Below are 27498 nucleotides of genomic sequence, written 5' to 3'. Positions count from 1 at the left end.
TACCCAACTCCAAGTCTTCATGTGTCTCTGGTGGTCCTACCCAACTCCAAGTCCATGTGTCTCTGGTGGTCCTACCCAACTCCAAGTCTCCATGTGTCTCTGGTGGTCCTACCCAACTCCAAGTCTTCATGTGTCTCCGTTGGTACCGCCCAGCTCCAAGTCTCCATTTGTCTCCGCTGGGCCCACCCACCTCCAAGTGTCCATGTGTCTCCGTTGGTCCCGCCCAGCTCCAAGTCTCCATGTGTCTCCGCTGGGCCCGCCCAACTCCAAGTCTCCATGCGTCTCTGCTGGGCCCGCCCAACTCCAAGTGTCCATGTGTCTCCGCTGGGCCCGCCCACCTCCAAGTCTCCATGTGTCTCTGGTGGTCCTACCCAACTCCAAGTCTCCATGTGTCTCTGGTGGTCCTACCCAACTCCAAGTCTCCATGTGTCTCTGGTGGTCCTACCCAACTCCAAGTCTTCATGTGTCTCCGTTGGTACCGCCCAGCTCCAAGTCTCCATTTGTCTCCGCTGGGCCCACCCACCTCCAAGTGTCCATGTGTCTCCGTTGGTCCCGCCCAGCTCCAAGTCTCCATGTGTCTCCGCTGGGCCCGCCCACCTCCAAGTCACAGCACATCATGCACTTATGGTCTTGTGGACTTGTAGACAATGGCTGCCGTGTGCACGTGTCCGTTAAGTCCATGAGACCGTAGGGAGTACCATTTGTCATTTTAGGTTTTAGAAGAGTGCTCGCGAGTGCCCCCTTTGCGGTCGATATGTGCCCTCGATGCACACTTTTGCACTGAAGCGAGTTCCGCAGCAGACTTCTTCCCGACAGTCAAAGCGGTGTTACGTCACGAAAGTGCGGACTCGTAGGAAGACCGCGAGTGCTTAGGGTGCCATTTGGGACAGGGCCTATACGTGTGTCGTGTATAGGCTACTTAAAGCCTGTCAATCCACATTAGAGCGCCACCCTCAGGCTGAACAACGCAACCTCTGCCAAAAGTGTTCTGCATGTCTTCAACTATTAGAATATGAAGCTTAGAAAATGTTTATCATGAACTAGCACTAAAACCAAGTCCTTCCTAAATTTACAGTCAGGTGCCGCAACTGGGTATAAATGTTAAAACGGCTTGCCATATAAGTTGCACTCATCGCTCAGCCTCTGTACGTGTGAAAGAGACTGTGTCTTTAAGAGAGCCGCATTACAGGTGGGATGACGCTGCCTGGGAGACTCAGTGTGCTGGGGACGATGTGTTTCGTGGGTTAACAGCAGCACTCATTTTTGCCCCTGTCTCTGATGCTCAAGAAAAGGTGGTGTCTATTATTCACTGCCGAAGACGGCTCCGCGATTCTTCTCTTCAGACCCAACGCTAATGCTGTATCCATGTGCAATGCTTTTGACAGCTTTACCCCAACTAAATCTAAAGGTACGTGTGGATTCCAAGTCAAATGCTCATCGATTCTCGCTCGCACCATCAATGTTTATGGTTTTGGTAACTGCAATGTGTTGTATTGCTGAGATCGCAATAGGCCGTCACGTACAATGCGTGAATAATATCACTGCTCGCCTGTTGCCAGGAAACAAACGCGTTGAGTTCTGTTGCTTTACTGTTGTTTATGAAAATGATCTGCTCGTCAATCAATCAATTCTCCGGCCGCTGATGGACTTCGGGTCTTGTGTCCTGCCGTGTCTCCCTCACTTCTATGATGGGATTCATTTATCAGGGCCTGATCCATCACCTTAAAGCGTTTAATTATCCACAAAATAACCAACACGTTATTTGTGTCATGTCGTGCACGGGCTTCATAGATACAGAGATGGTCATTTCAGATCACTGCATTTGTAGGCTAGAATGATGCCAGTTATGTATTATGCCGAATGGAACAGATTGAGGAAAAAAATCATATCGAACCAACCAAATCACAATAAAGTCTAGTAGCTCGGATACAGCGGCACATTTCACAGAGCTGTGCCTGCGTGTTGTGCATGGTCAATGGGAATTAATGATGCTCAGGGACAGATGGTTCACGGGTTACCTGTTGCTATAACGACCGGCCCTTATTATATTGCGTTAACTGCATTGTGTTGCTTTCCATGAATTGAGCTCAGGTGGCCCATTTTAGCGTTCTCCTTCACTGCAACTGCATTTCTGTTGCTGTAATACATTTGACCTTACAAGGCTAATTATGTTTAGGCAACATATTTATTTAATGTAGGCTACAGACAGGCTACTGCTCGCTCGAGATGCTGCAGCTCATTTTTAGATGAAACAAATCTCATTGCATGAGCTTGGTCCCTCCATGACAGTATCGGTGTATTTATTTTTTCCTGCTTATTGTATGTCCTTTATAGCCAATTCAAATGAATTATCATGGCTTTAATATAATTTTGACAGTAGGGCTATACTACCAAGATAGACCATGTTTTTTGTTTGTTTTGGACAGGTATCATGGTGTTTTCTTAAATTAAAGAAGTAGCCTACCCTACAATGTTATATTTTTAGGAAATGTAATAATGTCGTATTTTTTGTACTAATACATAGTGCCATCATCTGCCATGTTTTTTGGTAAACTGGCATAACGTAACTGACCTAAGCACATTCTTAATAATAGGTCAGAGTTCTATACCGTTGGACATGTAGGCTATCATGGTATGTTGCATTCATTTTTGAAAGTATGTATTATTCTTACCACCTGGGCTTTCCAACTTTTGAGTTCCTGCTGGGGAATAATTATGCATAAGATTGGGATTACATATCGATTCATTAGGACGTGTACATGGATATACTCTAGAACATGTTCATTTTTCTCAAGGAAAAAAAAAACTCTCTCAACAAATCTTGTAAACTATACAGTTTAAACTATGTTATTAAAGGTAAATAAAGATAAAAATAATAAACATATTTTTATAATAACATTAGCTAATAATAACTTTTCATATAAGAGTAAAAATATAATTAACTTGTATAATATATATAGCCTATATATATATATATGAAGACTTCAGATGCAAAAGCCTCTAAGTGCCATCTGAAATTTTCTTCTAGAATGATAATTTTTTATCAAGCTTGTATGTTCAGTTATTTCACTTTAATGGCAATGAAAATGACCTTGTAATAAAAGGGAAATTACTGACCCTAAATATACGAGCTTGATAAAAATGCTAATTTTAGAATTTAGACACTAAATTACTTTTCTGAGGTAAATGTAACATTATGTATTGTTTACAAGTTATTGACGTCTTTTCGCACTGATTGAGCGATTACATGAGACCTGACACATTTCAGTAAGTTGTAGTTTCTTTCAACATGAACATACCCTTGGATGTTCATTCATTTATTTCATGCTATAACAACTAGTAATAAAGAGAGATTATCAATTCACACACGCTCCTGCTTTGCTTGAACTGAGGCGCTACAGCAATCGTTCACGCTAAAGAGCTGTATTTAAATTTGTTAACTGTAAATGACTAAAACTGTATTTTTGTCAGGACCACTATCGTCAAATACAATTGACAATTAGCATACAGTTTGTATCTGCGCTGTCTTGTCTGTCAGCGTGTTATCTGTGTCCTCTTTGCTCCGCAATGTTCACTGCATGAGAAAATGGGAGAATAGATGTGTGGCGTGAGAACAGTGTCAATTGCGTGAGTTGGCACTGGCAGCCCTGCTTACCATGTTTTTGGGCATGTATCATGCTAAAACTGTGTTTCTGGATGTAGTGCCATGGTAATAACATGTTTTTTTATTGTTGTAGTTTTTGGACATTTAGCCTTGCTAATACCATATTTTTTGGTCAAGGTACCTAGCCTGGGTTTCCCCAGACTGCCTTTGCGCAGCGCGATTTTATTCTCGCTGAAAGGCAGTCTGGAAACCATGGACCTGATTTTCGCCTCATTTAGGGAACCAATCACAGAACGGGGAGGGAGCAGCAAGACGATGACGACATCTTTGCGACACAACTAAGCAGTTTGTTTATATCATAGACAGTATATAATACGGTTTATATCTATGGAGTCAACATGGCAGCAGACGCGAAGCTACCTTTTGATGCAGCCTTAGATATTGTTCTAAGTAGTTTAGATCGCAATTTGATTTAGAAAAAAGAGCAGCGTTTGGCGTTAAACCATTTCTCTACATACGTCATCTGGTATAATGGAAACGATTGGCTATGAGCTACATACAGGCGCATTTGATAGACATTCTTAGCACCCAATAAACGGCGCCGGCGCATTCGTAAACCACGCCTCAAATACGAGAAAATGAACATGTGGTTCCCAGACCCAAGTCTCAACGAGAATTGGGTCTGGCGTTAGCCAGGCTACAAGGTACCATGGTAATATCATGATTGTTGTATGGGATGTATATTGGGGGAGGGAAAAACAAGTAACTTGGATATAGTACTGATGCCTTGTTTTTGTTTATTTTAGACATGTATTCTATGTTGCTTATTTGGATGTAGTGCCATGGTAATACCATGCAATTTTTGTAGGACATTTACTATTGTAGTAACACCATGTTTTATAGGTATGTACTATTCTAATACTATGTTTATGTACAGTGTCATGGTAATACCATGTTTGGTTCTTCTTTTTTTGTATGTTTTGTGGTAATACTACACTTTTTGGACAAAGTACCATGGTAAAATACCATGCAAACATTCTGAAAGTGTGTCTGGAGATTTTATTTTGAATAGTCCTGCAGCTCTTTTCGGAAGGCTGAATGACATGATGAGCAGGGTGAGTGTTACTCAGTAACATGGTACTGAATCATTACCATATCAAAGTACCATGGTATTAGCATATGATACCAGTGTAATGAAGTAAAAGGAGCCGAAATCTCGTGGTTTAAGCTTAATTGACCTCATTATGATATCCGTGTCCCGTTTCTGTCTCTCTGCTGTGACGGCTAACCCCAAATCACGCAGAAATATTTGACCCACATATGGCACTGAAACATGGCAGGCAGTTGGTGCCTCTGCAGATCTTCTTCAGTGGCAGCTTTTCTTATGGGCTTTAGCGGACAATCTGTCTTAAGCACATCTACCTTCGTCCTAGACTTTGACGGCAGGCACGTGCTTGTCAGAACCACCTGTGTGATTCATTTTAGGGTGGATATAGCTTGAATGCTGCATTTTATGCCTGACACAGTGGCCTACTTTTGTGTTGGTGGTTTACTAATCCTATACCTCACCTGATTATTTGAAAATGGAAACTGGATCTGTGTTGCTGAAAGGTTTGCAGTACAAGGACTACAAATAGCCGCCTCATCTCTCATCAGACACATCAGTTCTCTTTTTAAACCAATGGATGTCACTTGTCAATTCAGATTTCCATCATGTAAACCATTGAAGTCAAATGCCAGAGGTCATAAGCCCCCAGCTGTGGCCAGATTTTTTATTTTTTTATCATCGTGAGGGCTGCAGGCTAATATTATCTGACATGGCAGCGAATGCTGTTTGCAAATTATTAACAAGCAACAAAAGAGGCTTGATCGGCCAAATATGTCTGAGCCATCAGCTGCTTAGATTATTAATGCCACAGTGTGGCTGATCTCTCACAGAACCATTTGAACAGCCTAACATATGCTTCAACTTGAATGAGTGCAAGTGAATTGTCAAAGGGTTAATGTTTCTGAGGCGGAGCTTGAGTCGGCAGTGACTTCAGAGCCTTTACATTCATGTGGAGCTCTTGTAGTTTCGTGTCTTGACTGGAAAACGTAGCCTTCCTAATGTCCATTCATACAGCGAGAGAGACATGTCAGGAGATGCCAAAGGGTGAGAGAACCAATTGGTGGGGGTATTGGAACCAATCGTTTATGGGGGTATTTGCTATGTTGACAATAATTCCCAACCAGGGGCGCACATACTGTACCCCAGTGGGTATTTTAGCAGGTTACAGGGGACACTTGGAAAGTAATTGTGTGTTTGACATTTGTAGCAGGATATATATTTGCAATGTAGTGAGTTTGTTTATTCACCCACCACTGTATTGATTGTTTTTAAATGGACTGTATATGTATATAAAATAACATATATCAGTGTCACATGATCCTTCAGAAATCACTCTAATTTAATGATTTGCTGCTTAAGAAACATTTCTTATTATTATCTTATTAGAAAGTTCAAAAGAACAGCATTTATTTTAAATAGAAATCTTTTGTAATGCAGATTAATTTAATGCATCTGTGGGCATGACTAAAACATTTTAACCTCGTCTTCCATTTTGTCTTTGAACTTGCTTCCGCAGGTTGATGACCCTATTGATATGCTCCCCAAGTCAAGAAAAGCTCTCAGCATCCAGGAAATTGCAGCTCTGGCCAGATCATCATTCAATGGTAAGGATTTAAATACATGTAGCTTCATTCATCATAAGCCTTTTATGCATGTTAGTAACACTGAGTTAATCAGTCCCTACCACCAATCCCCTGTGTGTTCCCTACCAGGCATCTCACAGGTGGTAAAGGATCACGTGACCAAACCCACGGCCATGGCTCAGGGTCGGGTGGCTCATCTGATTGAGTGGAAGGGCTGGTCTCGGCCCTTAGACCCTCCATCTGCTACACTGCAGTCCCACTTTAACTCCTACTCCCATCTCAGCGAGGGCGAACAGGAGGCCCGGTTTGCAGCAGGTGTGTGTTTTACAGCTGTGCGTCTCTCACTGCTGATGAAGTGGTTTACCCTAATTGTACAAAGATATTGCTGCCTTGGTGTTTATACATGGGCTGTTGCCAAATAATGTGGATGTTAAATTTATTATTCAACTTCAAGATTTTAACATCTGCATGAATGTATAAGGTAAACCGTATATTTAGGTGCTGCAGCTGGTCACCATTTTTTTTAAAAGTTGCATGGTTTTATTAGTATTATTAATAACAATAATTATCCGCTAATGTGAGGTCAAAAACAACATTAATAACAACAATTACAAATATAGTAATATTATACATTCTTTCCATAATTATAAAATATTTAGAAATTACTATCAAAAGTTATTAAACATTATAATAATTATGTATTAATAATTTATTTCCAGTCATATTTATTAACATTAATATTGTGAAATATTTTAAAAAAAATTAAATGACTGATTTGTATTTTAATATATTTTAAAATGTAATTTATTCCTGTCATGCAAAGATGAATTTTGGACGTGATCTTTATTACCCAAATTATAATAAATAAAAAAGAATAATCTGCTAATGTGAGGGCAAAAACTGCATCATAATAATAATAACAACGATTACAAATATAATAATATCATACATTCTTTTGCTTAATTATAAAAGATTTATAATTTAGTTATAATATACTTAAAAATAATAAAACAATTTGATTTACCAAACTTCTAAAATTATGGAAGAGATTGTAGAATATTATATTGTATTAAAAAACTGCATGTGTGTATATATACACATGCCGTTTTTTTAATACAATATAATCTAAGTCTCCATTATTAATTATGACAAACTGTTAATGTTATTATTTTTATTATTATTATTATTCATTATTAATGTAATTACTGCAATAATTGTAATAATGACTACAACATAATATTCTACATTCTCTTGCATAATTTGAACAGTTTGGTAAATAAAATAGTTGTATTAATTGTATAATAAAAGTCTGTGAACAGTGTGTGTGTGTATATATATGTGTGTGTGTGTGTGTGTGTGATTGATATTATTAATGCAATTATATATATATATATATTTGCACTTATTAATTTTATAATTGTTAATATTAACTATTATGAATAATAATTAATATTAACAATTATAAAATTAATAAGTGCAAATATATATATAGATATTTGCATTAATAATATGCATAAAATGCATTAATAATAGATTATTTTATTTTATTAAAGTGTTTATTATTATTATGTTATTATTATAACATGAATATATGTAATGCAACAGGAATTTGATCAGGTGTCAGTCAACTTTGGCCCCTCCATCATGTGCCAGCTTAAAGCTTTTCGACTCAGCAGATGGTGTTAAATTAGATTACACAGTCACAGTCCCACAGTTACACCTGCTGCTGATCCTGCATGTCAGTTTACTTCAGTCCTGTCTTCTAGCTCTCCTCCTACTTTACTTTTCCCCGCAGCTTTTACACTCTGCTACATGTTTGGCTGTCATCAGTTTCCTGACTGCAGTGAGATAGGATGGCATTTAGCACAGCAAACCTCGAGTCCCAGCAGCAGAGTTTGTTTAATAAGAACTAAAAGCCTCACCAGAAAACTTTGTCAAAACACGTCATCGCTGTGTCAAAGGAGATTTTGTTGCACTGCTGTCTGTTTAATTAGCGCCTTTTTGTAAAGTCCAATGTCATTCGATACGATTCTTCTTCTTTTCTTTAGGTGTGGCTGAGCAGTTTGCCATTGCAGAGGCGAAGCTCCGTGCCTGGACCTCTGTAGACGAGGAGGAGATGGACGAAGAGTCATATGAAGAAGATCCTCCTCTATATGACCAGCCAATCACATCTCTGAACTCAGGTGAGCGTCACCCTCAAAGTGGCCATATCCAGAGAGTAAAATCTATAAACAAGTTTGAAAATCTGTTTGTTTGCTAACAAAATATCAAAGCGAATGTTCATACTGGAATGCATGAGAGACTTCCGTCAAAAACATAAAACAAATTTTGATCAGTAGTGTAGTATATTTGAAAGGTAAAAAAAACTCAAGCACACTTTTCAATCAAAACCTTAAACAAAAGGAAGTTTGTTGGGTTTCAAAATATGAAGAAGCCTTAAATATATTGTTCGAAATTAAGGCAAGACATCTTGGAAATTTTCTGGTTGTCAAACTTTGTGTAACATGTAAAATAATGAACTACACAAAGTTAATTTCATACTTCATACTTCCACAAAAAAAATGATTTCCAAATCAGTTAAAATAATTGAAAACGTGTCTCGAAAAAGTGAAGTTAGTTATGAGAAAATATTTTTTGTATTTTCATGTGCCACTTTTAATATGGTATTTTGTATGGTATGCAGTGACGTGGCAAAAAGTGTCAGTTTGCAAACTTTTTGTATATTTGTATTTCCTTAGATGTCACAGTGCGTGTCTTTTTTTGGAACATAAGTCTTTTCATTAATATCTTCTGCTCTTTCTCGTCAGTTTTATTCTGCTTAATTTATTCTTTTTTGGTACCATCTGTCCTCCGTGTCTTCTTTCTGTCCGTGTCCGTCTTTTTTTCCGCTTCTGTCCTCTCCGACCTGTATCTATAGGGTATTCTCACACTTTGCTCCTCCCTCAGACGCTGTATTATCCAATCAAAGCTGCCCAGTGCCAAGTCATGCCGAGACAGACGTCGCCGAAATCCCGCTCAGTCAGTCAGGCACGGAGCGGAGTGTGCAGGGACCCTGCTACGCCCAGACAGACACCGACGACCTGCTCATCTCAGAGGAAGTGCCACCACATGCCCAAGAACTCCTGCTTTCCGAAGGGGAGGGCGACAGGGCGATGTGTGCGGTTCACAAACCAGACCGCAGGCCTTTGTGGAGCAAGGGAGACTCCTGCTACTACTCCACCTCCTACTCCGAGTCTGGCCTCTCACCCGAGGAGGAGGATGGAAGAGATGTGGAGGAAGGGGAGGACAACGTCTTTCAGGAAGTCATCCGCTGGTACAGACACTGCCGAAGCATCTCTGATACCTCTGGAGCCGTGTCTTTTGATGAGGAAGAGGAAGAGGAGGATGATGAAGAACAGGAAGAAGGTTCCAAGCAGTGACGCTTGTGCTCTCGCTCGCCCTTTTGTCTCGGTCCCTTTGTAGTAACCCTTCTGTGAAGTGTTTGTCCAGTCTGTTATGCATTCAGACACGATGGCTTGTTTTTCTTCTCCATACTTTTAAAGGGATAAGTTGATCTAAAAATGAAAAATCAGTAACCATTTACTCTCCCTCATGTCCACTTAAACAAAAATGGAAAATTCTGGCTTGGCATCTAGCTGAAATTCAATAAGGTTCATATATATATATATATATATTTCAAGCAATTAAAATTTGTTTATGGTTTTATCTTTAATGATAATAAATGGTTCCAGCTGCTGAAAGTGAATGGTGACTATGGCTGTCAAGCTAGAATTTCAGCAAACAATGACTTCAATTTGAGTCTGTTTGTCACATAAAGTTCCATTGGACCACTTATGATACTTTTATGGTGCTTATTTGAAGGTCACCATTGGCTTTCATTGTATAGGAAAGAGCAAGCGTGAACATTTTGTCAAAACGTCGTCTTTTGTGTTCCACTGAGGATGAAAACTGCGAGTAACTGAGGACAGAATTTCTATTTTTAGAGAGAACTACCCCCTTTAATCTGTTCCTCTCTTTCCCTGCTTCTTCATTTGAAATGAGCGTTCAAGAAATCCACAGCACTGTTTCCTCATTCAAGCGGCGAGTAGGATGATAGTGACATTATGATGACAGTTTCCAGTGAAACGCTCATTACCTGTGCTCTTGGTGTATTCAGCAGCTTCGCCGTTTGTCGCATATCTGTGACGACACATCAAGAGACTGGAATATCTCTGTGAGGAACATGGTTTAAATCGTTTTTCTTCTGTGACCATTCAAAAGTGACATAATGCTCATAGTAAGATGTCGTTAAAACTTCAGGGCCGCAGGTTTCCTAAGGGACATACAAAGCCCACTTCTTAATTTGTTTGGGGGGTTTAGATGTCACGCTGCAACTGCTCGTGTGTCTCGGCTTATTGCTCCAGAACGGTTGAGGTGCGGGAAGGTTTCTGCTTTGATGCAGCGTTGTAACTATGAATAGAATGTGCCTGTTATTATGATCACTGTGTGATGTATATTACCAAACTATGGAAGGCTATTTCTGCCACAAATGGAAAAAAAGACATGCTTTGGTAAATCATGCCTTTAAAAGTTTAAATTATGACATTATGACAGTCTAAGTCATTTTCATGAAATTAATTTTTAAAATTATGACAGACATATAAGTCAGAATTATGACATAACTCAATTGTCAAAATTGACATACTAAGTTGAAATTAAGTCGGAATCATGACATAATTTATGACAAAAATCCTAATTATGAGATAAAAAGTCAATTATAAGACGAAACTCATAAAGAAAATTGGCACGTCATTATGACATTGTCATATTTTTGACAATTAAAATTTTTGTCATAATTATTCTAATTTTGACTTGTCACAATTTTGACTTTTTATCTCATAATAATGCCTTAGTATCTTGTACTTTCATAATTATATATTTTTTATGTTGCAATTGATTTGCCAAAGCATTATTCTTTTCTTATGGGGCAGAAATGGCCTTCCATACCAAACTGAGTGAGAATCCTATTTCTTTCTTTCCGTTTTTGCCATCCTTTTCCTCCCTATCTGCACTTCATTAGATGTTTGATTTGTGATTGGCTGCTAAATGAACAGGTTTTTTTGAAGACACTAGTTTAACCTTGACATGCAGCTACAGTAAAACAGTAGACAGAATGAATATGTTGCCTTTCTGAACTGCATTCATTCATTGCAGAAGCATGTGGAAGGGCAGTGTAAATTCATAACCAACCACGTTTTTGTCATCTTTATCCCATATATGGACCGGTAATGTCATGATGTTCATTGATGTGAATGTGTGAATCTCCCCAAAAAGTTTTTTTTTTATTGTTTGTACAGAAAATGTCTGAGGTCAAATGTGAGAATTATGATTGCATTAAAGTTATGTGTATATTCATACGTTTCACTGCTGAATCATTACATATTGCAGCGGCTAGGTCTGCTGCAAACCTCAAAACGAAATATAAATATAGTATTTTTGTCATGTTGTCTACAAAATATCATCCCAAACAAAAAAGCAGCAAAAATTACATATTAAGTGAGTGCTGTATATCTTGAATATTTTAAAGTAGGCTATTTATTAAGCATAAATCAAACACAATTTAGAAAAATAATTCAAAATAAAAAATACCTAATTTTGCTTAGATTTTTTTTTAAGGTTTTACCGGAAAACTGAAAAAAAAGTTTATTTAAAAAAAAAAAATTCCAACCATACAACAAAGTATTTCCCACACAAATGAGAAGCATAAAACAAAGCTTTAAAGTTGAAATATTTATTGATGTACAAAACAATTCCATGTTTTCTGAAAAATAATGGTAACAGCTGATTCAGTATGCTTATCTCTATATGTACAGGGTAGTTGTGAGTAGAGTTCATACACATACCGCTTTACCCTGTATTCTGTACAAGCAAACGATTTATAAAAACCATTTACGGATATGGGAGCAGACTTATTGCTTAACTCTACACTGAATGTGCGGCATATTAGCAGACACTTACACATCGTGGGCTTGACCTAAACTGCACAAGAGGCAAACAGAGACAGAACGTGACACAACATATCTAAAGTATCATTATTAGCTTAAGTTATTCCTGTCCCACAACAGGATTCGTTAATAAAACAGCTGATTGGTGCAGCCGGATGAATATGGCAGAACACATATCAGGCGTTTTGAGGGAATGAGAAACTGTGTCAGGAAGTCAGTGTCATGGTTATGGTTTTGGTCCACTCTCCTTTTCAAACCCGTAGCCTCCCATTTCTGCAGTGCACAAGAAAAATAAATAAACTCATTCTCTGTTGAGCTCTGTTTATAGGCTGTGTCTGGGGTAGTTGTGCTGTTCTTGACCATATTCTGCATACAGAACAATAAAACATCATTCTCAGGCTGAAAATAGAGAAAGTCCACCGCTGAGGTCCAGTAAACACTTTGCAGGTTGTGAAAGCGAAATTTAAAAGGCATTCAAAATATTAACTCCCGCTCGGACTTGTCCGTTTGTTTCAGGTAGGCCGCATGTCCTATTCATGATGTGCAAACAGTTTCGAAAATAATATGTACTGTAAACAGAGCCAGTGTTTAGTAAAATAACTATTCGGCAAGCAGTAATTCTAATAATATTGCACAGGTGACAGCTCAAAATCAAATGTAAAAAGCTTTACACATAGCCTATAAAACATTTCCGATATATGACGCGATTGCAGGTACACAGAATATCCATCATGATTTACATTTTACTTTGCGATTCAAATTTGAACATTAAGATGAGATCTGCACACTTGACTACAAACTCCCTGCAATGGTATTTATACAAAGGCTAATTCTTGCAGTTCTAACACAGTTGAAAACGTTATCATTCAATATACACCCGTGTCGTAGTCTGCGACGTGTTAAACCTTGTGAGCACACATGTGCAAAAAAAAAAAAAAAGTATTGCGCTCTGGATTTGAAAAAGCAAAAGGCCCTGTAAGTAAATCTGACGAAGAAACATACTTGAAACAGGCGTATGCAATCTTTTTAAATGGCTGTATTTAAGCTGGCTGGAAAGCGATACAAATCGTATTGTTTATGCGAGTGTGTGAGCATGCAAATGATTGCGTCGGGGTACATGCATATAATTAAGAATTTAAGAGTCTCTCGGGGTATAGGCTACTTCGAGCTTCTAGGGAAGATGCTTTAATACATTTTAAATGGCCAGGCAGCTATGCTGGAAACTGGTCCTGATGCAGATTTGTGCATGCTTAACGTACGTGCCTACATATCGTGGGATATCATTACTCGTAATTACAGGCAACACTATCCAAACCGTGTGCTGTCAGTATGGAAAACTCTGTGTTTTGTTTGAATGATAATTACAATGTGCTTCAAAACTACCCTGGTTGGAAACTCCACTGTGAGACTGTGAATCACTGTTGGGTTTGTATGGGAGAGTGGCGTAAGATGTGCCGCATTTACATTCAGCAGCATGTTATACACTAACATGCAAAAAAGTGTTTTAAAAAGTGTTCACAGCTTAAGTAAATTTCCCACATGGCAGGTAAAATGTTGATGTCAATGCAAAAATATGTAGTAGCCTACTGTGCAAAAGTATTAGGCACGTTAGTATTTTCACCCCCCAAAACCCCATGGTTTTAAGGTAGTTATTTATATATTTTGCTGTAATGTGTCGGTATGAAATATCAGTTTACATTTCTAAACATTAATTTTGCCTTTAATTGAAATAATCCAGTGAGATTTTTGTATGCACAAGGAGTCTGACAACAGCCGGTGCTCCACACGGAGATCTGATCTCACTATTATCGAGTCTGTCTGTGATTACATGAAGAAGAAGAAAGAAGAAAAAAAATGACAGACTAAATCCAGAAAAACTGTGGCAACATCTCCAAGAAACCTACCTCCGTTTTTTCTATTTCTTCATCACAGACAGACTCGATGATGGTGAGATCAGATCATACCGGCTGTTGTCAGACTGCATACAAAAATCTCACTGGATTATTAAAATTAATGGCAAAAGGAATGTTTAGAAATGTAAACCGAACTGATATTTCCTACTGACACACTACAGCAAAAGAAAATCCTAACGTGCCCAAGATTATTGCACAGTACTGTACATCACACATTTTGATGAATTGCGATTAATTTTTTATTTTACTATAAAGATTTTAGCTTTGGGGTAAAGTGTGTCAGGTGCTTCGTGGTAAAAGATGACAGTGGCTAATATTGAGGATGTTTAGCATCCAAAGCATTAAAAAAACAAATAGTATGATAAAATGCTGAATATTGTTCCACTACATGCAAATACACTTTTTTTTCTAGTTATTTTATGAAAATGTGAATCCCATGCAGCAATGAAATTATATAAAAATTTCAAAATATAATGATGAATATACAAATGTTCCCAAATGGTTCAACTTACCCGTTATCATGACACCTCTTAAAGGAGAACTCCGGTCAATTTTAACATTGAGCTCAATTTTTAGTAAATTTGGAGTGCTGTCAATACAGAGAACAACGACAAAAATCGGTGTTGCCTACACCGTGTTATCCTATTTTTAAAATTTGCACCCTATTGACTTCAATGGGGCAAGTTTTAAACCTGCTTTTATCCTCTTAACATCCTTGATGTGTCATTACAAGTGCCCAGCCATGTTGAGTGATTCCTTCAGAGTGAACACGGTGAATCTGACTGCATTAGATGTGAAAGATATTCATAAAAATGATGTTAATTCAACAAGCGCAAATACCTGTATTTAGTTCCTGTTTTCGGTCGAAGTCCAAAGTAGTCAATTGTCGAGTTCACGCGCGTGATCTAAGTAACTAAACCTATGCGCGTCAACTCGACAATCGACTACTTTGGACTTCGACCGAAAACAGGAACTAAATACAGGTATTTGCGCTGGCTGATATAACATCATTTTTATTAATATCTTTCACATCTAATGCAGTCAGATTCACCGTGTTCACTCTTAAGGAATCACTCAACATGGCTGGGCACTTGTAATGACACATCAAGGATGTTAAGAGGATAAAAGCAGGTTTAAAACTTGCCCCATTGAAGTCAATAGGGTGCAAATTTTAAAAATAGGATAACACGGTGTAGGCAACACCGATTTTTGTCGTTGTTCTCTGTATTGACAGCACTCCAAATTTACTAAAAATTGAGCTCAATGTTAAAATTGACCGGAGTTCTCCTTTAACCCTAATGTGGGGTAAGTTGTGCCAATGGACCATTTTTCATGAGAAGTCATATTTCTGTGCCCCTACTGTATGTATTCTGAAATATAATCAGACATTTTAATTTGCGTGACTACTTGTTTCTTCTTGTCTAGCTGACACACTAAGTAAAAAGCATCACAGTTTTACCCCACTCTCCCATCGTTCTCCTGCCTTTCCACACTCTCTTTCCGGTGTCCTTTCTTTCTTTCTTTCTTTCTTTCTTTCTTTCTTTCTTTCTTTCTTTCTTTCTTTCTTTCTTTCTTTCTTTCTTTCTTTCTTTCTTTCTTTCTCTCATTTTGCATCATGTTCTTGTTCTCTCCGTGTCTTCTGTGTCCTCTATTGCCCACCCGCTCCCTTTCTTTCCCCCCACTCCCTCCCTCCGTGTTTCCTTGCAGTGTGGGTTATTAAGGGCTATATTTAGAGCAAAATTGTAGTTTGGCTCTCGGAGACAATTTTATTTGGATATAAAGTGTCGGCACCAGATGGGTGCGTTGGCTAGGTGCAGCTGAGTCACTCTTGCACACACACTCGGCTTTTCTAACGCACACTCTGTCGCTTGCGTAAAGAAGGGAAAAAAACACACGAGCAGTGTGTTGACAAATGCGGCGTGAAACCACAAATCAACGAACAAACGCGGTTATGATGAAAACCTGCACGCACAAAAAAGCGTGACATCATCGATCATAAACTGATTTAAATCTCACCAAATTAAATCAACTCACAGACACAAACAGAAATGTCCCACGAAGCCATAAACGAACAAACATGCAAATTTATGACGAACACACGCGTACGAACAGAAAATCGCTCATGAGTCCCGAACATAACCAAAAGCCACACGGCACTCAAACTGCAGCGCGTATCTATAGGCACCCCACACATACAAACACACACGGCGTGTTTCGTGTGAAGGCAGGACCAGCGATTAGGGTTGATTTGATTGGTACGGAGCAGAGAGTGTGCTTCACTGCTTAAAGACTCCCTCCAGGTTCTCCTCAACCTGACTTCACAATCCCGCTTATGGTGTAAATGGAGCGTGCGTTACCAACCGCAAGCAGCTGTCATTCCGGCTGAGCGGCTGGCGGAGAGGGGTCTCCCTCTTTCACCGCTTCCTCATTGGGAGCTGGGCACTGCTCGCTGACCGCCTCCGAGTCTCCGTCCTCCATCGGGAGGGTACAGTCACAGGGGAGCTGCGGTAGCTGCTCCTCTTGGGGCGTGGCATCGGTGTAGGGCAGCTCTGATTGGTCGTCTGTGTGTGAGGGGCTGTTCTGACTGGACAGCTCTGTGCACTCCGTCTCATTCACAAGGCTGGCCTCAGACGGCTGCTCCGTTTGGTCTTCCAGGTCGGGGAGGTTGGGTTCCCGTGGCAAGGACAGGCTCTTGTGACGACTCCAGAACTTGTGGAGCTCTGTGACCTCAGAGACGCTGCTGCTGTTGCCGCTGTCGCGAAAGCTGGCCAGCGGGGGACGGACTTTCACTCCGGTCACAGTTACAGAGCCCTCGATGGCCTTACGCAGCTGCAGACAGACACAATTGTTTTTTTGAATTGTAAGCATTTTTACAGGATATAAAGAAGAGCTATACAATCACGCACCTCCTTCAAAGAGACGACGCCTACTAGACGTCCGGTGCTGGTGACATAGGCATGATCCAGGCCAAGTAGAGAGAAAATGGTGTGTGTCTGTAATGCACAAAGGGACAGAGAAAAGGACTGATGTTCACGTTTCATTAATAGACAACTGTGATGATAAAACTGGCCTGTTTTTTTTTTTAATGTGTGGCTTCAGAACATTTGGAATATATTGTACAAATAATTTGCACGTTTTTAGGATAAATGTGTTAAAGGCCGAATAAGAGAGCACTGCAGGGAGGACATATTTTGTAGGTCAAAACTCAGAAACAAGTTGGCATTTTGGCAGCTTTCGATTGCACCGTCCTCCAGTCAATGGGTTAATTTGAATGGGTTTTTGGGTAAATGCCTGAAATGAATATCTGTGGTTAACACAAGCTCAAGGTATTTTCACGTTTTATTCTAAGACATTAAAATAAAACAGTGATACCTCCCTTGTGATTTTTTAAAAGCTTTTATTTGTGGTGAAGCATTGGCTAAATGAGACTACAGAGGTTGTCTGGGACATTAAAGTCATAACCCACTGCGCAATGTGGCGTCGGAGTGGACGTCCAATTTCGGTCCACTGAAGGGGTTGTTTTGTAACGCCAGACGACGTCTTTTTTCAACATCTACCGCACATCTAATGTTGACATCCGTGGGACCTCCGTGTAAGGGTTATTTATATTCCAAATGTGGTGGTTTATGGACGTCTTTTCAACATCAAATTTAGACAAATTTTACGTTGTTTTTATACAACTTCTATAACTCTAGTCCCATGTTTCAAAAGGGTGGAGGACGTGTTTTCTGTACCATTGTATTTACATTTATGTATTTGGCAGATGCTTTTTATCCAAAGTGACTTACATTGCATTACACATTTATATTCCTATCAGTTCTTGCTTTCCCTGGGAATCGAACCCGTTGCTAGCACCAATGCGCTACTGTTTGAGGTACAGGAAAACTAGATTAAACTGCTTCTCCAGTTATCACCTGGTGCTGAGACAATCAAATGGAGTTTTTGGAAAACGATCTTAAATAATTATTAATAATCTGTATTCATATGTATTAATCATGTTGATAACAACAATGTTGATATTTGTAAATAAAAAATATTATATATTAATCATGTAAATTTTCTGCACCTGTCATAGACGTCCAAATGACATCCAAAAAATTACCCATTTCAAAGGTCAAATGTTGAATGTCAATATGACGTGCAAGTTGACGTGGTTGGACGTCCAAATTGTGGACCTAGTTTGGACGTTGAATAGATGTCCAGAATTGGTCATGGACCGAAGGACCCAATATAGACATGATCTGCACGTCTATCCGACATCCAATGTTTAGTGGAAATTTAGAGCAGGAAAATTCATCCACTCACTACTTTTACAGCTTTGTTGTGTTCATAATTATACCCTTTCAAACTTTCAGGATGTTTTTTTTTTTTTTTTACAAAAATTAGTCAAAAGCTTCATGGTGGTGATGCGACTGTTGTGTATAGTTCGTTTATAGCCTTTTACTTCTGGCTGTTGTATTTAGGCTTCAAAATTCATAAAAGATTATGATAAATAGATTCAAACTTTTGCTGGTCTCAAAGCCATTTTTTTTCAATAATCCAAAAGCCAAATGGAAAAATCCTAGATACAGAAGATGCAGATTTTACCTTATGCAAAGATGTCCGTTCCACCAGCTGAAAGGGGGCGGGGTCTATTTTACAATTGTTGAAATTAATAGCCTCATCCAACTGTTGCTCCTCCCACTCTGTAATCTGGAGAAGAAGAAAAAAATGTTTAAAAGGCAAAATTAAAGTACTAAAGTTCAGAGAACACATATAATTTAAACTTTCAAGGGGAATTATACTATGCTTTTATACTATAATATGATTTGAGAGTGTTCACTTTTATGCTTTCAAGGGTGATTTTCAAGTTCAGCTTTTCAATGAATAATATCTTAAGTTTCAGTCTGTTCCTCATAAAAACTACAATTGTGTGTAAGACAACCGTGTGAACATTCTTCAGAACTTCTCCTTTTGTGCTCCATGAAAGAATGTTTTTTTTTAAGAAGCTACAAAATTAGCTTTATTACTCATTGTCCAAACCAGGAGCAACACAGTTAAATATAAAAAAAATATCTTCCATGCACTAGCAACATTACATTTTGGCAGTGATTTGGTGTCTATTTCTGTGGCCCCGCTCACAGTGAAATCTCATTGGGCTAAAATCCTGCTCCACATAACTGTATATTAAACATCAAATATTTATTTTTTCTGATTGACTGACTCTTTTTTTTTTCCGGTTGAAAGATTACTTTTAACTGACTACTTGTTGCATGTCACCATGGAAGCATGAGAGAGAAGCAAAAAATATGAAAGCAAATATATCTGACTGTCTGTACAAATCAGTCACATGATCAGTCACACATTGACTTATTTGATTAAAGACATAGAAATAGAGCAGAACCAGCATTGTTTTGCATATTTCAACATTCTAAAATGATTAATTTTAGAATATTTAAATAATATTTTGAATGCCAGAATCAGACTGTTGGACCCCACTATATATTCTAGAACCCTCCTTAGTTACGATGAAATGGAGAAAAAACCCCTCTGAATGTGTGATTCACCGCAAGAATCATGATACAATTACAATATAACTATGGGTAACTACAGTATTTATACCTCTGCTGTTGACATGTCATCTTCTACATCTGGTGTATCCTGAAAACATCCAAGTCGAGAATTAGACACAGAAACGCACAAATGTCCCTGTCATACGTTCTTGTCCTCACAAACTTCATGCATTTCATTCAGTTCACAAGACAAGCTACACATACTAATGTAATCTACCAAAGCGGCTCAAGCTTTACTAAACATCAGCCAGCTTAAGCAATACATTAAACGCAGCCCAGGGGAGGGGGAGGTAGATTGGATGCCATTACGAAGGCAATAAAGAACTAAGACAGGGAATAGCTTTTCGAAAGGTTCTTAATTTGATTGGAGAGTTTGACGCTCCACTTGAAAATTGGACTTGAATCAACTTTGTGAAGCTTTGTTCAAAAGAAATGGGTCCAATTAAAACATCCCCTGACGTCCCTCCGTTGGTTTACGAGCACACGGGGGCTCCTGAGCCCGTTCTGAATCTGAACCTCAAAACCAAACCATGCGTCACACCAAACGCACTCATCCCGTGAGAGACAAATATATGCTTCATAACATGGCATGATTCATCTCGTGAGTCAGCTTGTTCCCCGTTCCCTAGAGGGGAAGGACTAAGCTGGAGGAGCGTATCAATACAGCACACAGGCAGAACGCAATAAGGCCTCTAAGATGCCAAGGCCCCATTGATGATGCGTGTTTGTGGGCGAGGGGAACGAGTCCCTGCGGCAGCGTTCTTACCACCATGGGTATCTTCACACGCTTGGGCCTCCTGCTCCTCTTAGGAGCCTTGGATCGAGCTTTGCTCTTCCAGACATAACAGATAGAAAAGGGAGGAGCATAAAGCATTAATGCAAATCTAACGCAAGGCACTCTCACCAGCTGCACTTTCAACATTGACTATTATCAAGGGACACTAGAGCCATCGGCCCTCCAAAGAGAAAGGCAGAAAGGGGTGTTTAACAGTAAATTCAAGATAAAAAAAAAAAAATCTGATTTGAATTAACATATTTGGGCTTTGAATCAACAATTGTTCAAACAAACAACAAAACAGAATACAGCCTGTCTGAACAAAGCCTAAGACAAACATTGAAACATTAAAAATAAAGTCAAAACAGACGCTTAGGCTAATTGTGATGCCGGTTTGGCAATTGGTTTCTCTTACGTCGCTCGTCCCATATTCAGCCTCCGGGCACCTGTAAAATCTACAGCTACATAAGTGCTGCGTATCACCCACAATCCCCCTAGAGAGCCATCATACCTCTACTAGCTCCTTCACAGGTTCCCCAGAGGAGAGATTTGGAGAGCCTGCAGAAGAGGAGTGATTAGATTAGCACAAGATGGGTGCGTACCGGGGGGTCGCAGACAGTTCGCAACACGACATACATGTGTAGGAGTTGAAATGTGTGAGTAAGTGTTATATACACACTGTTCAGTGACTCTGTGTTGCTGATTGCAGACACCGTCTTCAGAGCAGACTTGAGGGGGATCTGGGAGTTAGTCAGCGTGGGGCTGTATGAGGACTCTTCAGTGGAGATCTGGGGGGGGAAAACTGTCTATTAGATAGATTTATCAGTAAGGTTGATTACTAAAACAGACTCCGCGTACTCCCAGATGTATTACCGAGCACAGAGATGACAGCTTGTCGGGAAGGAATTATTTGGGGGTAAAACAGAAAGCATGAAGAAAAGGAAAAAAACACCTTATGATGATCTGACAATCCTTTGTTCTTCTTGAGAAATACAGGCAAGCTGGGAATCGCAGACTCCAAAAACAATGGGATACTAACATTGAACATAATTAAAGAAATACTTCACTCGGAATTGAAAATGATTTATTACGCTCGCTGTGTCGTTCCAAGCCTATGCTGTTTTCACTTGAAATCTTTATAGTTGCCAGTATAGCTCATTGTGACCACTAAACACTAAAAATACAATAACAAAAGAGCCATTAATGGAGACCATGAGACGCATACAGTGCATTTGGAGTCTTCTAAAGCCATATTAAACAGACTGAGCATCAATAACTAATCTTATTCTCCACAAATCATCTTCTTCATCCCACATTCTCAATAACAGTATTCAAGTACCATGTGAGAACCACTTTTAGAAGCACAGGATCAATCTGTACCATATCGGTTCGATTTTTGGATTTATCGATATAGGTGGAAAATTGCATTATTAATTGTAATCATTTCCCTTATTTTAAAATTTAAACCACATTTGCTGTATGCTCACTTAAAGTTAGTATGTAAAAAATTAAAAAAATAATTACACATAACAATCACAAGAAAATTTTAAATAATGAAACTTTTTTTGTCACGCATTTAAAATGATTAATTTAATAGTTCAAAAAATAATTTTAGTGTTTTACTTTTTATTTTATTTAGATGAATATAGTATAGATAGAATAAGTAGCACAGATCTTGATAAGAATTTAGTGGCCATAATATAAAAAATATTATTAGCTTATTGTTATTGGGCATAATGTTAAAGGAACACTCCACTTTTTTTTGGAAATAGGCTAGTTTTCCAACTCCCCTAGAGTTAAACAGTTGAGTTTTACCGTTTTCGAATCCATTCAGCTGATCTCTGGGTCTGGCGGTAGCACTTTTAGCATAGCTTAGCATAGATCATTGAATCTGATTAGACCTTTAGCATCTCTCTCAAAAAATGACCAAAAAGTTTCGATATTTTTCCTATTTAAAACTGGACTCTTCTATAGTTACATCATGTACTAAGACCGACGGAAACTGAAAAGTTGCGATTTTCTAGGCCAATATGGCTAGGAACTATACTCTCATTCCTGCGTAATAATCAAGGAACTGTTCTGCTTTTTTATTTCCAAAAAAAGTGGAGTGTTCCTTTAATAGCATTGCACCCTTAATGTTTTTTTGCCATCAATAACATTAAACCTGGTGCAATCTAAAAATCATTGCTAAGTTTCTTATTATTATTACTAAGAAAATTATTAAGCTGCACAGAAAAATAGCATTCAGGCTCAGAACATCATGTGGGCGAGTAAATAACAACAATAATGTTTGAACTAATCCTATAACCTGGTGTTGTTTTTCACAAGTCTATGTTTAAATATATGTCTATGTCTAAATCTCTAAAATGATCATGTAAAATGATTTGGGGAAAATGTCATCTAATCTAATATTAGTTGCTGCTTCAGATTCCCGATTCAGCATTTTCTCTCTGAGGTTCATACCAGGAAACGTACGCCATGCCCAGTCTTGGGGGGAGAGTCTTGGGGGAAGGTGGGCACATGGGTGCCGTTGTCCTGAGCACGTTCTCTCAAGAAGTCCAGCCTGCGAGTTCGGCTGAGCTGCAGCGAGAGCAGCGACTGTAGCTGGGAGCGCTCTATAGAACCCAGCAGGATCATGGACTCTGGAGCCAGGTGGGGACACGGGCAAGGGAGACAGCAGAGAGGGAAAGAGAGAGAAAGAGAGACGTGAGAGAGACACAGCGGGATAGCTGGAGGAATGGGGGATAGCAAAGGGCGGGAAAGGAGATGGAGAAGGTGAGGAATGTGTCTGTCACACAGGGAATGAGGTGGAATTGTGGGACAACATTTCCAACTGTGAGCTTTCATTTGGGAACTTCAAGAAAATGGCTGGAAAGGAAACTACTGAAATCAAACATCAAAAAGTATTTACAGCCTAATTTTTACACACTTATTTACTTGTATTTTTCTTTGTAGCAGTTTTTAAGCATCATACAAAACACCTAATAAACAGTTTCTTCATTCATCCAGAGGCCCATTTTCTTCCCAGGCATCTACAACTGTACACTTCTAGTTGTAGACCAATATATTAATATGTTGGTATATATATATATTAGGGCTGTCAAAAGATTAATCGCGATTAATCGCATCCAAAATAAAAGTTTGTGTTTACATAATATACAGTATGTGTGTGTACTGTGTATAATTATTTATATATATAAAAACACACACAATCATGTATATATTTAAGAAAACTTGGTTATATTTATATATAAAATATTTATATATAATATAAATTATATAAATGTATATACAGTATATAAATGCAATTATTCCTTAAATATATATATATGAATGTGTGTGTATTTATACATGATAATTCTACACAGTATACACACATATATTATGTAAACACAAACTTTTATTTTGGATGTGATTAATCATGATTAATCTTTTGACAGCCCTAATATATATATATATATATATATATATATATATATATATATATATATATATATAACATATATATATATATAACATAAACCTTAAAATATACATAATTTTTTACGATATTGAAAAACGTGAAACAAATAAAAGCTTAAATGAATTAGAAATATTTCAGATTCTACACTATTTCTGATCATGTGACTCTTTGCCCAGATGATCAGATGCTCTTCTATTGTGGGTCAAGTTGCTCTTTGGGTAATCTCAAATCATACTCCAGTGTTTAAAACAGGCAGTGTAGCTTATTTTTTTTTTGTTGAAACAGTGATTTATTTTTTCAGGATTCTTTGATATAGAAGGGGCAGTTTCCCGGACAAAGACTAAGCCTAGTCCTGGACTAAAGTGACCTTTGAAAGATTTTGTATTTTCAGTCATCAGATTTATTTACATTGTGACTGTGTATCAGATGTAATCCACTCTGTCTGTGTCTGCAAAGGTGTGTGCCAAATGGCCCATACAGATGTATGGCCCATTCAGATGTATGGCCCACAGAAACTGATTGGTGTGAATGAATAAAAAGAATCCGCATTGCTCAGAGTGGATTAGCTAGTTAGATCGATCTCCTGTGGGATGTCCTAACAGGTTTCTATTGTTTGTAGCCCATAGGCTATGTCTTCATGTATAAAGTGCTGTCTCACAAACAGAACTTTGGGTTAAGATTGTTGAAGGGCGACATGATAACATCGCTGCTTTAGGACTGCTACACTACAAACCTTCAATACATTCTTCTCCCCACAAGAACTCTGGTCAAGCTTACTTATTTTATGTATTGGAGAAATCTAATACATTGGCGAGCCACCCATACCACTGGTCGGCCAAATACAGCAAAATCTAACACCTTTTAAACCAGATTAACAGAAATCTGCTTTCTCTGTCATGGTTTTAAATAGTCCTAGACTTGGTCTAGTCCAGAGTTTAATAAGCTGATTTCCTGGAGGAACACTAGAGCTACTCCGGCTCTGTTTGTATTTGATTGGAATCTGATATGCAACTGCAATCGCTCATGTCTTGGATTTAGCAAATGCCTACTGTCTATTTATTATGTATGAACTGACTGTTTGTTCCTAACTTTTATTGTGAAGCATCTTTGAGCTTGATAAAGGCGCTATATAAATTAAAAATATTATTATTATATTATTATAATTATAAATTGAGGATTAAATTAAATTTAGATTACTGTTGTGATTTCAAAAAAGGCACATGCATTAGTTAAGATCAATATATACACACTTGTGTTTGTGTGCGTACATAGTACTTTATAGTACACCCCTCACATTTCAGCAAACATTTGAGTATATCTTCTCAAGGAACAATACTATAGAATATATTAGATATATTTTAGAGTAGTCAATGTGCTGCTTGTATAGCAGTATATATTTACTGTCCTCTGAAAATAACTCAATATATAGCCATTATTGTCAAAATTGCTGGTAACAAAAGTGAGTACACTAAGTGATAATAGCTGTACGCCGTTTAACCGTGTAAAGCAACTTGTCCTATTCATCATGTTCATGTTTTTTGTCTGCTTGGCAGGACCATGCAAATTTGTGTATCTTGTATTAGAGCAGTTAAAATGTGTGCTTCGAGTACAACTCTCTCTCAAATAACTCTATAAGGATTGAGAATAAGAATTGCTGCTCTCCACAAAGATGGCCTAGGCTATAAGAAGATTGGTAACACCCTGAATCTGAGTTACAGTACATGCCAGGGTCATACAGAGGTTATCTAGAGGTGTTCCACTCAGAACAGGCCTCGCGCTGGTCAAGCAAAGAGGTTGAGTCCTCGTGCTGTGTGTCAGGTGCAGAAGCTGGCTTCAAAAAACAGACGCATGAGTGCTGCCAGCATTGCTTTAGAGGTTGCAGAAGCGGAAGATCAGCTTGTCAGTGCTCAGACCATACGCCGCACACTGCAACAAGTCGGTTTGCATGGCCGTCGTCCCAGAAGGAAGCCTCTTCTGAAGCTGGCTCACATGAAAGCCCGCAAACATTTTGCTGAAAGCAACCTGTCCAAGAGCATGAATTACTGGAACCATGTCCTGTGGTCTGATGAGACTAAGATAAACTTGTTTGGCTCAGATGGTGTCCAGCATGTGTGGCTGCGTCCTGGTGAGGAGTTTCAAGAACATTGCGTCTTGCCTACAGTCGAGCATGGTGGTGGTAGCATAATGGTCTGGGGCTGCATGAGTGCTTCTGGTACTGGGGAGCTGCACTTCATGTACTGTGACATTCTGAAGCAGAACATGATGCCATCCCTTCAGAAACTGGGCAGAACATCAAGATAACGACCCCAAACACACGCCAAGGTGACAACTGCCTTGCTGAGGAAGCTGAAGGTGATGGAGTGGCCAAGTATGTCTCCAGACCTGAACCCTATTGAGCACCTGTGGGGCGTCCTCAAGCGGAAGGTGGAGAAGCATCATGTGTCATCATGCATCATGTACAGCCAGCAGCTCTGTGATGTAATTATGGAGGAGTGGAAGAGGGTCCAGGCAACAACCAGTGCAGCTCTGGTGAACTCCATGGCCAGGAGGATTAAGGCATAACAATGGTGCTCACACAAAATATTGACACTTTGGACACAGTTTTGACATGTTCACTTAGGGTGTACTCACTTTTGTTACCAGCTATTTTGACAATAATGGCTGTATATTGAGTTATTTTCAGAGGACAGTAAATATAAACTGCTATACAAGCAGCACATTGACTACTCTAAAATATATCCAAGCTTCATTTCTATAGTATTGTCCCTTGAGAAGATATACTAAAATGTTTGCTGAAATGTTTGCTCACTTTTGTGAGATACTGCATGTATTTATTTATGTATATATGTATGTATGTAACAGAGGCAAGCTAGTAAGAACTGTGTGTGTAAACTTCACTTCCCTGGCCTCTAGTGTTGAACTAGTGACAGACGCTGGAGACTAGATCCTTGTTAGCAAGTCTGTCTTCCATGCTGGAGACCCTGGTTCGAGTCCTGCTCGAAAAGTTTCAAAAGTTTATCGGGGGAACGCAAAGCATTTGCGTGAGAATGCAAAAGCATTGACAAAAAAAAAAAAATTCTCCCATCTCTTTCCCCCCCCATTTACCATGACCCTTTAGGGGCTTCGTAGATTCCACAAGAGATGTGTTAAATTTTACTTTGCTATTTGCTTTAAAAGAGTTTTCTCTTGTTCAGTAATTTTTTTTTGATTGCAGTCATTGTTTTCCTTGGATTTGCTTCTCAGTTCCATACAAATTTAAGCTTTCTCGGTTCGTTCCATGTTTTCTAGGCAACCTTGGTCATGCTAATTCAGATTAGCACAGTTGGTTTTAAATTGATTTTTTTTTTTTTTTTTTTCAAAACTTTATAGTCCAGGTGTTAGTAATCAGTACTTAATCTGTGTTTGAGAAAGTCATTTTTTAAGCCATGATTAACTATACTAGATTAAGGCCTACTCATAGCTTAATTTAGACCCTGTCCAGGAAACCGGCCCATATAGTTATATAAATACCTTGCT

The 27498-nt window shown here is 38.7% G+C and overlaps 2 protein-coding genes across 2 annotated transcripts in view; one reads left to right on the top strand and one right to left on the bottom strand.

Annotated features, from left to right (window-relative positions):
- Window positions 1–1182: 1182 nt before the first annotated feature.
- Window positions 1183–11688, top strand: fam131aa (family with sequence similarity 131 member Aa). Its single transcript, XM_079612658.1, has 5 exons — window positions 1183–1408; window positions 6229–6316; window positions 6425–6610; window positions 8344–8478; window positions 9242–11688. Exons 1-5 carry the CDS (start codon window positions 1355–1357, stop codon window positions 9712–9714), a joined length of 936 nt encoding a protein of 311 aa, XP_079468784.1. The 5' UTR covers window positions 1183–1354; the 3' UTR covers window positions 9715–11688.
- Window positions 11689–15792: 4104 nt separating this feature from the next.
- clcn2a (chloride channel, voltage-sensitive 2a) overlaps window positions 15793–27498 on the bottom strand; it is a 47218-nt gene continuing 35512 nt past the window's right edge. The window contains exons 17-24 of the mRNA XM_079613976.1: window positions 22983–23161; window positions 21199–21307; window positions 21031–21077; window positions 20511–20576; window positions 19794–19832; window positions 18780–18884; window positions 17099–17185; window positions 15793–17021 (exon numbers count right to left, since the gene is read on the bottom strand). Of these exons, the coding sequence (XP_079470102.1) occupies window positions 16566–17021; window positions 17099–17185; window positions 18780–18884; window positions 19794–19832; window positions 20511–20576; window positions 21031–21077; window positions 21199–21307; window positions 22983–23161 (1088 nt within the window). The 3' untranslated portion in view covers window positions 15793–16565. The remainder of the gene's footprint in view (window positions 17022–17098; window positions 17186–18779; window positions 18885–19793; window positions 19833–20510; window positions 20577–21030; window positions 21078–21198; window positions 21308–22982; window positions 23162–27498) is intronic.

Source organism: Phoxinus phoxinus (genome assembly GCF_949152265.1).
Source record: "Phoxinus phoxinus genome assembly, chromosome: 5".
Lineage (NCBI taxonomy): Eukaryota > Metazoa > Chordata > Actinopteri > Cypriniformes > Leuciscidae > Phoxinus > Phoxinus phoxinus.
This window is presented reverse-complemented; position numbering and strand designations above follow the sequence as displayed.

Coding starts and splice junctions, on each gene's coding strand:
- fam131aa (XM_079612658.1), top strand. CDS start 1,355: ATGCTGTATCCATGTGCAATGCTTTTGACAGCTTTACCCCAACTAAAT. Junction 6,611..8,343: donor GGAGGCCCGGTTTGCAGCAG/GTGTGTGTTTTA, acceptor TCTTTTCTTTAG/GTGTGGCTGAGCAGTTTGCC. Junction 8,479..9,241: donor AATCACATCTCTGAACTCAG/GTGAGCGTCACC, acceptor CTCCTCCCTCAG/ACGCTGTATTATCCAATCAA.